Raw genomic sequence first — 15,350 nt, 5'->3', positions numbered from 1 at the left:
GTGGGGTTCTTCTGCCCACCCATCTTGGGCCCAGGCCCACCCAAAATTGGGTGTCTGGCTACGCCCCTGCTTTGATGCAGGATGTTTCACTGGTTTCTTCTTCCTAAACCTCACTTGCAAAGGAAATAACCAGGGAGGCAAAATCCTAAACTCCCTGTCCTTGTCTGGAAACTTCTCTCTGGTGACAATTAATCCTTGTTCAAGACTGTGGCCACACACTCTAATTAAAATGAAATAAGTTAAAGGTTTTTACACTTCAGAATATATATTTCACTGTTGGTTCCCTATTTTAAATTTCTGCAGAAGACTCCTGCACTGCACACTTTCACTGCATTCAGAGATCTCACACAGTATTACATTTCATATCCAACTGGTGGTTTAACATTCCATGTCATAGACTTCACATAAATGCATAACACTTTCACACTTTTTCCCAGACCTTCTTATAAATTTCCTCAATTAGTGCATTTACCAACCAAAAATCACAGTCCCTCTCACTCTCACCAGTCACCCACAACCAGTGTCTCAACTGTCCTCTTTAGCATTTATACTTTCCCCAAATAAAACTTCAAATTATTCCTTTCCCTATCACAGACCACCACAGTACGTCCTCTCACTTTCAGTGCTCTCACCTTCTCCCCTTTTATTTCAAACATTCAAAGACTTCTGCATGTGTTGGTCCCGCATCAGCATCAACCTGGTGATCATCATCAGTTTCAGGTTCTTCATGTTCCTTGTCTTGTACAGATTCCACAATTTCATCATCTGTTATGATCTGATACCCTGTATAATTTGCATCACTGCATATCCATGCACTGATGTTCTCAACATGACAATCAGAGGAACCAGGAACCTGTAGAAGATTTCTGGCAATGTTTTCAAGAACATCATCTTCTTCTTTCTCGTTTGTTTAGAATTATGTTCCACACCTTTTTCAGTGCTTGGTTTTTAACATGATTCCAATCATCAGCAACCATGTAGGAACAATCTTTTATGTTCATAAGTACATAAGTATTGCCATACTAGGACAGACTAAAGGTCCATCAAGCCCAGTATCCTGTTTCCAACAGTGGCCAATCAAGGTCGCAAATACCTGGCAAGATCCCAAAAAAGTCTCTGGCACATTCTCTTATGTATTGGATCATGCCACTTTCAGTTTCTCTGTCAGACAAAATAAGTTGGGGGTTTTTTTTAAGCAGCTGTTTCCTATAAAGTCGTTTCAGTGAAACAATAACTCCTTGATCCATTGGCTGCATTAAATAGGTCACATTTGGTGGCAAAAAAAACACTTTGAATCTACCTTCCTCTCGTTCTAGGCTTTCAGCTGTAGGATGTAAAGGTGCATTGTCCAAAAATAAAATGACATCTCCTTGTTTTCCTGTACGAAGCTGAAATCTTTTCACCTCCGGTATGAAGCAAGTGTCATACCAGTCAAGGAAAACCTCGGCATCTATACAACAATGGAAGGTTATGTATGTTTTTGAATGCACAAGGATTTTTAGATTTACCAATCAGCAATAACTCCAACTTATGACAACCAACAGTGTGACACGTTCTTTAGATGACTTGAATCCAGGAGCAGATTGTTCCTTGGGACTAACCAGTGATTTACTGGTGCTATGCCTAGAAGAGGACCGATGCTGATACTGCTTGGTCTCTGCTCGATGCATGACAGAGCCTTTTAGCGCCGACAAGAACGGCATTGAATCCTTATGTGTCCTCAAAGTGGGATCCGGGGTGCTCAATCCCGATGGGCGCTACCAATAATTGACACAGAGATAGACAGAGACCTCCTTGATATCGATGCATCCCCACTGTGTGGTGAAGTTGTGAAGCAATGGGGACCAATGCTTCTGATACAGAAGTCAATGGACTGGACTTCTCAGTGACAAAAATATTTTTGTGCTACTCTTTACTCTAAATGGTTTTCTTTCACATTCTTGAACAGAGTTTACAAACAGAATTATTATGGATGGGTCCCAGACAAGGCAAACACCAGTTATTAGGGTCAGTAAGTGACATGATTTTTGTCACACTGGGAATACTTCTTAAAACCACTAGAAGTTGTCTGAGATATCGTCAGAAAAATAGCTGATTCCTGATCTCTCAAGAGATACACAAAAAAAAGAAGAAAAGAGTTTATGTTGATGAAAGCAAGAGTTCTCCATTTAGGAGGGACTTTTTTACTTAAGTTTCCATGCAGATATCATATTTCTTTGGATTCCACTAATTATATATTTTTTGACCCAGGGAAGATGTTAGAATTTATTTCCAGTAAAGAGTAATGTAGTATTTATCCTGGATCATAAATGCTATTTTAATTGGCTGTGCCAACTCTAATTCCTTCCATTCTATAGATAATTATTATTTCTTATAATTTAATTGTGTCTTATATAAGACAATTTTCTAGTTCTTGGATCACCAATTGTGGACTAATCTATAATTTTTTATTGCCTTACTTTGATTTAATCTTTATAATTACTTTTTTCCATATTTCAAGATTTATGTATATTGCATAAATGTAAATGTGAAAATTTATAAAGAAAAAAAAGAAAAAGAAAAATAGCTGAAGTGAAATCAAATGGTTAAATTGTGGAAAAAATAAGGATGGAACCCAGACTGGAGTGCTCAGGCTTAAGGGGGTCTAACAAGTTGCAGAAAAATAAATCATACTAACTGCCGAGGATATGTCTCCAAGTGCTGACCGGGAGGAAAAAAGTTAGGACAGCTGTTGTAGTTGGTGATTCGATCAATAGGCATATAGATAGCTGGGTGGCTTGTGGATCGCCTGGTAACTTGCCTGCCTGGTGCAAAGGTGGCGGACCTCACGCCTCACCTAGATAGGATTTTAGATAGTGCTGGGGAGGAGCCAGCTATCTTGGTACATGTGGGTACCAATGACATAGGAAAATGTGGGAGAGAGGTTCTGGAAGCCAAATTTAGGCTTTTAGGTAGAAAGCTTAAATCCAGAACCTCTAGGGTAGCATTTTCTGAAGTACTACCCGTTCCACGCGCAGGGCCCAAGAGACAGGCAGAGCTCCGGAGTCTCAATGCATGGATGAGACGATGGTGCAGGGAGGAGGGTTTTAGATTTGTTAGGAACTGGGCAACATTCTGGGGAAGGGGGAGCCTATTCCGAAAGGATGGGCTCCACCTTAACCAGGGTGTGACCAGGCTGCTGGCATCGGCATTTAAAAAGGAGATAGAGCAGCTTTTAAACTAGAAATGGGGGGGGAAGGACAACAGTCGCTCAAAAGCGCATGGTTCGGGATAAGGTATCTTTCAAAGATATCACCAAAACAGGGAAGATAGGGTATCCTGATAGTGAGATTGCAAGAGGACCGTAGTAGATCAGGTGTCCTTAAATAAAAATAAAAATCAGACAAAAGATTGCAAATGAATAATGTCAAGTACTAAGCATCAAGTAAATAGGAACAACAAACATAGTTTGAAATGTCTATATGCGAATGCCAGGAGTCTAAGAAATAAGATGGGAGAGTTAGAATATATTGCATTAAATGAAAAATTAGATATAATGGGCATCTCTGAGACCTGGTGGAAGGAGGATAACCAGTGGGACACTGTCATACCGGGGTACAAATTATATCGTAGTGACAGGGTGGATCGAATTGGTGGAGGGGTAGCATTATATATTAACGAGAGCCTTGAATCAAATAGATTGAAAATTCTGCAGGAAACAAAACACTTCTTGGAATCACTGTGGATTGAAATTCCATGTGTAAAGGGGAAAAGGATAGTGATAGGAGTGTACTACTGTCCGCCTGGCCAGGATGAACAGACAAATGCAGAAATGTTAAAGGAAATTAGGGAAGCAAACAAACTGGGCAACACAATAATAATGGGTGATTTCAATTACCCCGATATTAACTGGGTAAATGTAACACTGGGGCAAGCTAGGGAGGTAAACTTTCTTGATGAAATCACAGGAGCCGACGAGAGAAGGCAAAATTCTAGACCTAGTCCTTAGTGGAGCGCATGATCTGGTGCGGGAGGTAATGGTGCTGGGGCCACTTGATAACAGTGATCATAATATGATCGGATTTGATATTAGCTTCAATAATTAGCCTCAATCTCTCTCTTTCCACTGCAACCGTTCCTGATGCCTTCAAACATGCTGTGGTCACACCACTCCTGAAGAAGCCTTCACTTGACCCTACCTGGGAGTAACTAGTGAGGTAATTAAATTTGCTGATGACACAAAGTTATTCAAAGTCATTAAATCACGGGTGGATTGTGAAAAATTACAAGAGGACCTTACGAGATTGGGAGACTGGGCGTCTAAATGGCAGATGACGTTTAATGTGAGCAAGTGCAAAGTGATGCATGTGGGAAAGAGGAATCCAAATTATAGCTACGTCATGCAAGGTTCCACGTTAGGAGTCACAGACCAAGAAAGGGATCTAGGTGTCGTCGTTGATAATATGTTGAAACATTCTGCTCAGTGTGCTGCTGCAGCTAAGAAAGCAAATAGAATGTTAGGTATTATTAGGAAAGGAATGGAAAACAAAAATGACGATGTTATAATGCCTTTGTATCGCTCCATGGTGCGACCACACCTTGAATATTGTGTTCAATTCTGGTCGCCGCATCTCAAGATATAGTGGAATTAGAAAAGGTGCAGAGAAGGGCGACGAAAATGATAACGGGGATGGGACGACTTCCCTATGAGGAAAGGCTAAAGCGGCTAGGGCTCTTCAGCTTGGAGAAAAGGCGGCTCAGGGGAGATATGATATAGGTCTATAAAATAATGAGTGGCTGGGTAGATGTGAATCGTCTGTTTACACTTTCCAAAAATACTAGGACTAGGGAGCATGCGATGAAGCTACAATGTAGTAAATTTAAAACGAAATCGGAAAAAACTTTTCTTCACTCAACATGTAATTAAACTCTGGAATTCATTGCCAGAGAATGTGGTAAAGGCAGTTAGCTTAGCGGAGTTTTAAAAAGGTTTGGACGGCTTCCTAAAGGAAAAGTCCATAGACCATTATTAAATTGACTTGGGGAAAATCCACTATTTCTGGGATAAGCAGTACTTTTTTGGGATCTTGCCAGGTATTTGTGACCTGGATTGGCCACTGTTGGAAACAGGATGCTGGGCTTGATGGACCTTTGGTCTTTCCCAGTATGGCAATACGTACTTATGCTGAGAAAACTAAGAAACTGCTGGAATGAGGTCCCATGCAGCACTTACAGCTGAGAAACAGGTGAAAAAGAACAAGTAGGCTTGAATTAGGTTTAACACAGGTGCGAACATTGAGGAGATGGCTGAAGCATGCCAGGTTTGCTCTTTGGTCCTGTGTAGTGCTCACAAGCGGTAAGGTGCACACATGTGCAATGGCCATTTCCAAATCCTTCTGGAATTAGAAGTTGGGGAGCACTTCCACACCAGGGTCCATGGGAGTGGTGTTACTCATGTGTGGGAATATTGTGCCTGCTCGTCCTCTGAGAATAACTTTTACCTCCACTTTGGCCACGTATCTTTATGCATTTTTTGAGGTTCAGTGTTTGGATTTTTCATCTAATATCCAGTGCCAATATACACTGGCAGCATCTGTTAAAGGTATGAAGAACTGGACTTGTGTGGCTTTTATTCCTTAGTTGCAGAAGTGAAGTACAATAGCAGTGAAATGAGATCCCCAGCCCAAGACAAAAGGAGCTTGTGTGCCGGGAGGTAGATAAGAAAACAATATCAGAGTGTTTCAGATCCAAGAACTTTGCAACTCTATCGTGTGAACTGAACTATTGCAGCGGAATTTACGCGGGCTGCCAGGCCTCTCTGTTGAAAAAGTTCCAAACAGTTCAGAACACTGCTGCGAGACTCATCCTGAAAGAGCAACGCTTTGCACATGCCGAACCCTTACAGTTCAAATTACACTGGCTGCCTGTTCAGGAGCGCATTGCCTTTAAACTCTGCTCCTTGACCCATAAAATTATCTATGGGTTTGCCTATGCACCCCTTGATCGACCTCCCGCCCAGGAATGCCAACCCTACTGCTCGTTCCTTCCTCCACCTTCACTTCCCAAACTGTAAGGGTGTCAAGTACAAGAGGATCTTCGCCTCATCTTTCCGCTATTGGAGTCCTAAGCACTGGAATTCTCTCCCGCAACACCTTAAAACTCAAGCGGACCACGCCCTCTTCAAGAAGTTGTTATAGACCTACTTCTTTGCCAAGACCTACTCCTCACTTTATACCGCTGCTGTGATGCACCCTCCCTGGCTCCTACCCTGCTAGTTCGCCCTGTTAGATGCTTCTCCCCCTGCGTACTCCTTGTATATTCTTTTAAGTTTTCCTATTCTGTATTTTATTTAATGTTTGTAAGCCACATTGTGCCTGCATGAGTGGGAAAATGTGGGATATAAGTGAACAATAAATAAATAAATAAATAAAACTACCTATTGAATATTCTTCCTGTTTTGGACTGTAAATACATTTTATGGGTATCACCAATAAAGGTGTTTATGCATTCTTACAGTTACATAAGTACATAAGTAATGCCATACTGGGAAAAGACCAAGGGTCCATCGAGCCCAGCATCCTGTCCACGACAGCGGCCAATCCAGGCCAAGGGCACCTGGCAAGCTTCCCAAACGTACAAACATTCTATACAGTTCCCATTTGTCTTTCATCACATGCCTTGTTTTACTTACTTCAGTTTAGTCTGTGAGCAGCATTGTTTACCCCTTTTCATGAAGGCCCTTTTACATCAATGTGTTGCACTCTTTGGATCCTCCCTGTTTAACAAAATCACACACTGGACCCAGAAAGGAAAAGAGAGGCGGAGGCATAGCATTAATCTATTGATCCCACTTTACCACCGAAACCACCGCTGAGTCTATGACACCTCAACTTGAAATGGCCTCAATCAGAATCCACAACAAAACCCTTTGCGATCATTTGAATTGTGTCCTGTTCTACAGACCTCCAGGTAATTGGAACGTAGGCCAGACTAACTTCATGGACTTCATTTCAAACATATATGTAACCAACTCCAATGTATTAGTAATAGGAGACATCGAACTTCACTTAGAAGACCCAAACTCAATCAACACATGAGAATGTAAGGAATTCCTCCAATCATGGGATCTAAAATGGCCACAAATGCAAGCAACCCACGTCAAAGGGCACACACTTGATCTCATCTTACACAAACTTTCAACAGACCAAAACTTAATAATAACAGATATTAAATGGACAGAAACACCCTGGACTGACCACAACAAACTAAACTTAGCCCTACACTGGCAGAAGAAGGGATTACACCAAATACAAGAACACACATCCTTCAGAACAAGAGGTCAAATAGACATGAAAACATTCTGGCAACAGATATATAACAATGAATGGACAGCACAAATAGACTCCATATACTACCTCATGGAATGGGATAAAAGATGCAAATGCATACTAGATGAAATAGCACCATTAAGAACAAGATCTTCACGTAAGCATAACTCGATACCATGGTTCAACGATGAACTGAAAAAGCTAAAAACACAATCCAGAAAACTCGAACGAGCATGGAAAAAAACAAAAGATGAACACGCACTCAACACATGGAAACAAATCACAAAGAAAAGTACAAATATGCTATAAGATGGACCAAAAGATCATACTATAAAACTAAAATAGGGACAGATTACAAAGACACAAAGAAATTATACCTACTCGTGAACAAACTCCTAGACACCAACCTGGTCACTATATCGAATACAGACATCCCATCTGCAGATAAACTTGCCAAATATTTCAATGAAAAAATTGTAAACCTATGCAACACACTACCTCAGGACAACACTGACATCGAAAACTTCCTAAATGAGTTGGACCCAACCACTGGAGAATACCCGGCTGACCAAACTTGGCTAAATTTTTCCCTCCTCACCGTCAATACAGTTGCACGGACGATCAGCAGGTTCTCCAACACTCACTGTAAACTAGATACCTGCCCCAACTACCTAATGAAATCCGCCCCTGACCTCACATCCCACCTAAATTACATGCTACAGCAAGGTCTCTTCCCTAAGGAAAATGGCAATATCCTACTCACCCCGATACCAAAAGACACCAAGAAAAAACAAACAAAATCACTAACTACCGTCCAGTAGCATCCATCCCGTTGTCAGTCAAACTGATGGAAAGCATGGTAGCCAAACAACTTACAGATTATATAAACAAATTCTCAATATTACACGAATCACAGTCAGGTTTTCGCCCCCTCCACAGCACAGAAACAGTACTACTCACTCTCCTAGCCAAATTCAAGCATGAAATAGCAATAGGCAAAAACATCCTCCTCCTCCAATCCGACATGTCTAGTGCATTCGACATGGTAAACCACAATATATTAATAAGATTACTAGACAAGTTTGGGATCTGTGGAAACATACTAAGCTGGCTCAAGGGTTTCCTAACCACAAGAACATATCAAGTAAAATCAAACTCAAACATATCATCACCGTGGAAAGCAGACTGTGGAGTACCACAAGGATCACCGCTATCACCAATCCTCTTCAACCTAATGATGACCCCACTAGCCAAGTCCTTATCCAACCAAGGCCTTAACCCCTTCATCTATGCAGACGATGTCACAATATACATTCCGTACAAATCTAAACTGACAGAAATCACCAACAAAATCAAGATCAGCTTGAACATCAGGGGCTCTTGTGCAAATCCATTTCAACTAAAACTCAACAAAGAAAAAACTCAATGTCTTATCCTCTCATCCCAACACAGTGCGGACAACCCCACAATTATCAACACCCCAGATTATACCCTCCCTATCTCAGACAGCCTGAAAATCCTCGGTGTTACATTGGACTGCAACCTAACACTAGATAGCCAAGTGACATCCACAACAAAGAAAATGTTCCACTCAATGTGGAAACTCAAATGCGTGAAACAATTCTTCCTGAGGGAAACATTTCGCAACCTGATACAATCAATGGTACTAAGCCAGGTAGACTACTGCAATGGAATCTATGCGGGATGCAAAGAACAAACATTAAAGAAACTTCAGACCGCTCAAAACACAGCAGCTAGGCTTATCTTTGGAAAAAAATGATTTGAAAGTGCAAACCCCCCCCCCCCCCCCCGCAAAAAACTACACTGGCTCCCAATCAAAGAACACATAGCTTTCAAAATCATCTACAGCGAAGCCCTGGGATTCGTTACAGACTTGATCGACCTACCTACTAGAAACACATCCAAATCAACACGAACGTACCTAAATCTGCACTACCCAAGCTGCAAAGGACTCAAATACAAATCAACTTATGCATCCAGTTTCTCCTACATAAGCACACAACTGTGGAACACATTACCAAAAGCCGTGAAAACTACGTACGACCACCTAAACTTCCGGAGAAAACTAAAAACTAACCTGTTTAAACAGGCATACCCTGCCAATCCAACATAAATGCCTGATCTCTGCAACACAACAAAACTAAAGTACATAATGGACATAACACAACTCTTCCGTTGTACGATTCAATAATGTGGCTGTGCCACATGAACTCGATCTAACCACAATATCACTTTGTATTTGTTTACACCGGAGTCTGCAAACACCTCTCCGGTACTATGTAAGCCACATTGAGCCTACAAATAGGTGGGAAAATGTGAGAAACAAATGTAACAGATAAATAAATAACATACCAGTCACTTTTTCCTTTGTTATGCAAGACCTCTGGATCTATCCTCTCCCTCTCTGTGACAGATTTTCTGGATCTAGCCTCTCCCTCTCTGTGACAGATTTGTTACATAAGTAATTTAGCTCATCCTAACAGGATCCAGATGCTGTGCTGTAAGCGGGAGACTTGGGTATATCTCTTTCCACATGGTCACAGTCAGTGTGAGAGATGTGCCACAGTCAGTCTGAGTAGGTATCACAGCCTGGGAGTGAGGTGGGGATAGAGGCATTTGATGAATTATTAATATTCAGGTGCATATTTTTGTCTAATAATAGGGGCACAGCTGCTAAATGAACCCAGCAAAATGCTTGGGGTTGCCTACTGGCAGAGGCTGCCTTCTGCTGGACTGAAGGCAATTCAATTTTTGAAAAAAATCTGAGGCAGGTAGCAGTGCTGGGAGGGGAGCACGGCACTCACTGTACCTATCTAGCAGTGCTGTTGCCACACTGCCTCCCAATCCCAGAGCTCACCCCCTTCCATGTGGCTGGGTAACAAACAGCACTTTATCTCAGGCTCCTGCAGGGCTGAAGTCTCATGATAACAACCGTGATTTCACAGCTCTTACTACACGACTTCAGCCCCGCAGCATCCCGAGATGAAGTGCTCAAACACTTTATCTGCTGCCCAGCTACATGGAGAAAGGTGAAGACAGATCAGGCGGCAATGTGGCAGCAGCACTGCTAGAGGTAAATACAGTGTGTATCACAGTGACCTCCACCCATTTCACAGATTCTAAAAATATTTCATAGGCCCTAAGGGAAAGGGAAAGAAGCGGGTGAATTTCCTAAACTTTCTATTGCACTCCCAGCCCCCCTGTAAGACCCACTTTGGATACCTCCTCTCCCTTATACCCCCGATACATTCCGTTAGACCAACCTCAGACACTTCCACCACCATCTCAGAAGCCCTTCTCAGACCATTCCCAACCCATAACTTCACAGTGCAACCAACACACATCTTGGTACCTTCTATGCACATACACACACCCTGCCACATGCCGCTATTGCCCTAGCCACACCACATTGACACACCTCACCTACATTTATTCCCACACACCACATCCAAGATGCCCTTGACATACACATGCCCTTCCCCCCAAACCTTAGACATCTTACCCACTGCAGAAACACATCACACCTATAGGTGGTCAGTGACTCAACTATTTGGGGAGGCTAAAGTGAGGCAAGACTAGGGTGAAGATATGGGCTGGGGCTAGGGTCAAGGTATGGGGAAGACTGGAAAAAAAACAGAGCAAATTAAAATCCTTGGGGTAGGGAGCAACTGTACAAGCTGCCCCCCCCCCCCCCCCAGTACCTCTGTTAATGATGGTAATGTACATACTGAATAAACTCCAGACAGTACGTTCAAAAAAATCAAAATGCACCAAAATACAACATATTAAGCAGAACAATATTTGCAGTATTCTGGAAATATAAGCAGATACTTTGACACTTGGTTCCCAGCCAGCTTTAGCCCCCAGTCTATTATCTTCCTATTGGCCATTTGAACAGCGGTGTTCAAGCACCACTTTAAAAGATATACTGTGGTTACTGGCAACCATAAAATGATTTACCTAACAATGTTTTTGGTAGGTTGCCAAATTGAAACCCATTCTTTCCTGTCCACTGCCACTGCTCTTGGCCGGTGCCACCGTTTTTTCCAAATGGCCACCGAGACTTCCTGTGGCAGTCTCATGAGATTACCACTTGAAGTCTCGGCAGCCATTTTGAAGAAGCAGCAGCACGAGCCAGAGAGAAGTGGCAACAGGAAAGAGCCCCCCTGCCCCCGAAGAGGCCTTTAGACTACCAAGGTGTACTCAGGTAGGCCCAGGAGGGCAGCAGAAGAGCCAGCCAGCACCGTGGGCTGGGGAGGGCACACCGTGGCACAGGGGAGTGGCATGGAGGCCAACCAGCCAACCTCCGAGCGCAGATTTTTTTTTTGTTACATTTGTACCCCGCGCTTTCCCACTCATGGCAGGCTCAATGCGGCTTACATGGGGCAATGGAGGGTTAAGTGACTTGCCAAGAGTCACAAGGAGCTGCCTGTGCCTGATTCTGCAAAAAAAATACTGAATTCTGTGCAGTTGTGGAATTCTGTTCTCTGCAGACACGCAGAATTCCGGCAGGAGTACATATTTCATATTTGTTGAGGGTCTGTCTGTATTTTGTGCTTTTGACCAAGGTGCAATATTCTGCTAGCATGTAGTTTCTAGACATCTGTAGCAGTCCTGTTCTTTATTTTCTTTTTTTCCACTATTGGAGATCTTGGGCCTGGTGTAATATTTACAGTGCTTTCTTTTCATGGATAAGTTTGTTCCTCTTTGAGTCCTGGGAGTTAGTGCTGTTAAGATATCCGAGTGTGCTTTTTTACAATGAAGGGACTTTGTGTTGGCCATACTGAGATTACATCAAAATATTAATATAATTTTAGTTATAATATCAGATGGGGTTTTAGAACATGCTGCAGGATTTGATGTATGTTGAGGTGTTTTTTTTTTATATAGCAGACATTTGTCTGATGAGGTTTAAATTATAAGGTACTGCCTCTTGAGGATTTTTTTAAAATACAGTTGAATTATTTCCTTAGATGTGCATGTGGTTTAGAATTAGTAAGTGCTTGAAATAAGTTGTTTAAAATATGAAATATACCATGATACAGAAATCCATTTTCAGGTTCATGGTGCAGAACCTGCAGAGTCATCAGTAACTTGATCCAGTGGCGTAGCCAAGGGTGGGCTTGGATGGGCCCAGGCCCATCCACTTTGGGTTCAGGCCCACCCAGTAGCAACACATCTATAATGTGGCTGGCAGGGATTCCCAAGCCCCACAAGCCGAAAACTTCCAACTGTCCCTCCTGCATACCTTTTAAATAGCAGATCTTTGCCTGCAGCAAGCAGCGACTAATACATACTGTTCGCACAGGCCCCGCAGCCTTCCCTCTGATGTATTCCCGCCTATGTGGAAACAGGAAGTTGCATCAGAGGAAAGGTTGTGGGGCCAGCATGAGCAGTGTGTATTAGTTGCTGCTCGCTGTTGGTGAAAATCTGCTATTTAAAAGGTATTCAGGGAAGGGCAGATGTTTGAGAGACCATATGGATGCAGGCAAGAGAGGGAGAGACCAAATCACTTGTGGGACAAGGTGGAGTTCTTCTGCCCACCCATCTTGGGCCCAGGCCCATCCAAATTTGGGTGTCTGGCTACGCCCCTGACTTGATCTAGACAACAACTCCATGTCTTTATGCCAAATTTGTTTCAGGGGGAAGGAGCTTGGCTGGCAAGGAGCTAAGGGAGATGTGCAGATGGCCCAGGGGAGAAGGGAAGGGAATGGGACTTATATACCACTTTTCTGTGGTTTTTCCAACTACATTCAAAGTGGTTTACATATTATTTTGTACCTGGGACAATGAAGGGTTAAGTGACTTGCCCAGAGTCACAAGGAGCTGTAATGGGAATTGAACCCAGTTTCCCAGGATTAGAGTCTGCTGCACTAACCACTAAGCTACTCCTCCACCCCATCTATAAATATTTGCCCAGGGCCCCATAGGTGGTTAAAGTGGCCCTGATGCTATGCAGCATTGCCCCTTCTCTCTCCCCCCATACCAATGTCCCTGCCTCTCTCTAGTCTCCCCACCTATAATTATCTCCATCTCTCCCCCCATGGTATTTTCCCTGCCTGTTGTCTCTACCTGCAGCCCATACAACATTGCCTCTGTCTCTCTCTGCAGCCTTTTCAGCATTGCCTCTCATCCCCCACCCATCCTATATTGCCCCATCCCTCTTCTGCCATACAGTATTGCCTCTCTTTCACTCCCCCCCCCCCCCCCCCTTGTTCTGCAGCACCTTTTTGCTCCCTCATTCCTGTTGCCATTTCCACAGGCCCTATACTACTATGCAAACTGTGAAGTCAATGGGAGCAGCAGTGCTGCATAGCGAGCATATGCCTGGTGGATGTGGCAACAAGGAGGGAGGAAAAAGGTTCTGCATAGCGGTGGATGGGGTTGGGGAGAGTTAGAGGAGCAATACTGGTTGGCAAGAAGGAAAGATGGGGCAATATATGGAAGGAGAAAGCAAAGGAACAGAGCAATACTGGGAAGGAAGCCAGGTAAAGGCACAGTTGTGGAAGTCTCTTATATGGGGTGGGTATGCACACACCTCTACTGTCTTAAAACGATGCCCTAGGGGCCTATTCAGTCCTAGGCTAGCTACACCACTGCTACAGAAGACTGTATAACAATTTTACTCAGTAAAAAAAAAACTATGCAGTGCCAGTTTCTGGATTTCAGGCCAGGGCCAGCTTTTCGAATGTGTGTCCTCGGGCTGCAGGTATGAAGCGGCACTGCCACACTGATATTCCCTTTCCTCCTTGATCCCTTCCATATTATTTGGAAAGGGGTAGAAGGAGTAAAGTAGTTGAGGTAATGATGGTGCTGGAAATGCTGAACAAAGGAGACGGAGAAAACAAAAAAAAACATTAGGAGGTTACATGTAAAATGTTCATATGTATACGACTACCAAAAGAAAAATGACGTTTTAAAATGTTGGCAATCGAATCCGGGAAGATCCTGAAGATCCCGCTGTATCCGGTTTTTACACCGTCCCCAGGCTGCTGTGCTAAAACGATCACAACTACTGAACTGTGCTAGAGCTGAAACCACTGAAAGGACCAGTTAGTCCAAATCCATCCAGTCCTGCCTGTCGACAGTGTTTACATGAAACATATTTCCCTGTATAGGCATGAACTTAAAGCCCCAATTACAAGACTGCGGTCACTTTCATAAACAACAGGCACAGAGCTAGACCAAAGCAGAAACAGCACGATTGATAAAATTAGTTTCTTACCTGGCACTGAGGGGTGCCTGGGCTCCGACAAGTAGCAAAAAGCAAATCTGGGGGATTGGGCTTTGCGAGAAGCTGTTTGACCAGTTCCAGTCCAATGCCACGATTACAACCTGTAATTAAAACTGTTCGAGGCACTGGCCCTGTCATTTTCACTCTGCTAAAGTCTCTGCCTCACTTTTTCTGTCGCACTCTCTTTCTCCTCTGCTCTCTGTAGCAAAAGTTGTATCTTGTCTGGCAGGTTTGCTTTTAAGTCCTTTGCAGGGAATTTCCTCCCATTTGGAAACTGCCCGCACTATTCGACAATAGAAGAAGTCCACACCCAAAATCTCTTAATAGGAGGAATGAGTCTGTCTTAAGGAGAAATGTCTCTTGTTTAACACAGTTATTCATTTATTTATTTGGATTTTGCTCACATCTTTTCAGTAGTAGCTCAAGGTGAGTTATATTCAGGTATATTGTTTATGTCTATTTATTCTTGATATACCATGTGCAGTGTTTTTCACAGGCTGCATTATTTTAATGTACTAGTAAAACATGCCCATTTCAGGCGCAAATTAAACGGGCGCTAGCAAGGTTTTCCTCCCGAACCCCACCCTCCCTGCTCACCCCTTCGGCGTTGTGAAGGCACTGACCGCCATTGTTGCGGACCTCGTCAACGCACACCAACGCCACCTTCAATGTGCTGAGTCGTTGGCAGAGTTGCCAGGTGGAAAATTTTTTTCCCACCCAAACCAGCCTAAATCCAGCCCAAAACCCGCACAAACTCAAACCCCGCCCCTGACACCCCCACCCCCGCG

General features: G+C 43.2%; 1 protein-coding gene across 1 annotated transcript in view; it reads right to left on the bottom strand.

Moving 5' to 3' along the window:
* LOC115470455 (C-factor-like) overlaps positions 1-14,818 on the bottom strand; it is a 96,253-nt gene extending 81,435 nt beyond the window's left edge. Inside the window, exon 1 of the mRNA XM_030203647.1 lies at positions 14,554-14,818. Within this exon, the coding sequence (XP_030059507.1) occupies positions 14,554-14,700 (147 nt within the window). The 5' untranslated portion in view covers positions 14,701-14,818. The remainder of the gene's footprint in view (positions 1-14,553) is intronic.
* Between the last annotated feature and the right edge of the window lie 532 nt (positions 14,819-15,350).

Source organism: Microcaecilia unicolor, chromosome 5 (assembly GCF_901765095.1).
Source record: "Microcaecilia unicolor chromosome 5, aMicUni1.1, whole genome shotgun sequence".
Lineage (NCBI taxonomy): Eukaryota > Metazoa > Chordata > Amphibia > Gymnophiona > Siphonopidae > Microcaecilia > Microcaecilia unicolor.
This window is presented reverse-complemented; position numbering and strand designations above follow the sequence as displayed.